Source organism: Ctenocephalides felis, unplaced genomic scaffold (assembly GCF_003426905.1).
Source record: "Ctenocephalides felis isolate EL2017-DRISC unplaced genomic scaffold, ASM342690v1 CF-g0.4_SCAFFOLD_01349, whole genome shotgun sequence".
Lineage (NCBI taxonomy): Eukaryota > Metazoa > Arthropoda > Insecta > Siphonaptera > Pulicidae > Ctenocephalides > Ctenocephalides felis.
Window position 1 is genome coordinate 1 of NW_020537503.1, and position 1,046 is coordinate 1,046.

Consider the following 1,046-nt stretch of genomic DNA (forward strand, 5'->3'; position numbering starts at 1 on the left):
CATATTACTTATTGAGTTTATTAAACTCCAGGTTTTTATTAGGTTTGTGATGACTATCATTATAACTATTTAAGTAATAGACAATATGTTAAATGTTATCTATAAGAATTTGATAGTGAATTTTTTGGAAAGTGCATAAATATGAAGTTAGTGCAACTAGTATATATGAGAAATAATTAATTAATTTGGACATTAACAGGTTGTGATTTGCGCTGCTTACCAGCATTACCATTGGCCGCTGATCCTCTGCCTAATATTATTTTCAAGCTGAACCCTGCCCTGAAACATGTACCCTTGACTCTTGAACCTCTATTTGATATCAATCCACATATCAGCACACGATTTTGGTAATTGGAAATATATAATCAATTATATTTGTATTACCTTCACTGGTACGTCAATCTGATGCATTTTCAAATTGATTTCAGGACATACGATTCGACAGAATTTTTCCATCCAGGACAAATCCATGTAAAAGTAGTCAATACTGAAAATTTACCAGAAATCGATGTTTATTTATATTCGGGTATCAAACATGTTTCACAATATTTTGCTCCAAAAATGCCAACATTGTTCGAATTGGCCTTGCGGAAAACACATGCTATTTTGAGCAAAACCTCTTTCTTTCTGGATGAGAATGAAAACTGTGATGATGAAGATTATAATGAATTTTATGATAGTGATTATGATGGGGAGGGTCATTATTATGTGAACGGAAAAAGTTTATAAAAATGACTCATGAAGTAATGCATGTTGAGGAACTACCTCTCCATCTGAGTTCTCAGTTAAAAGAAGGGCCGAATGCCGTTTGCCACAACTGCAAAATTGGATTGTTTGAGTATGGAGTGCTCTGCTTTTTAAACAGGTATGATAATGAGAAATTTTAACATAGGAGGGAGGTGCTTGCAAGTGAGTAACTTTAGGGATAAGCAAATGACCGTTTTAAAGTACTGACAAGTTCATTAAATTTTGAATATATGCCAAATTTTATAGGGTAGAGCGGGGCTTAAAGGTCCGCAGGTAAATAGGTCTACCACCGATTTTTC

At 33.8% G+C, this 1,046-nt stretch overlaps 1 protein-coding gene across 1 annotated transcript; it reads left to right on the forward strand.

Moving 5' to 3' along the window:
- Positions 1–199: 199 nt before the first annotated feature.
- LOC113369447 lies at positions 200–729 on the forward strand (the record flags this gene model as incomplete). The annotated part of the gene is made up of 2 exons (XM_026610182.1): positions 200–347; positions 429–729. Coding segments are annotated over 2 exons (449 nt in total), but the record flags the coding sequence as incomplete, so codon positions are not given.
- Between the last annotated feature and the right edge of the window lie 317 nt (positions 730–1,046).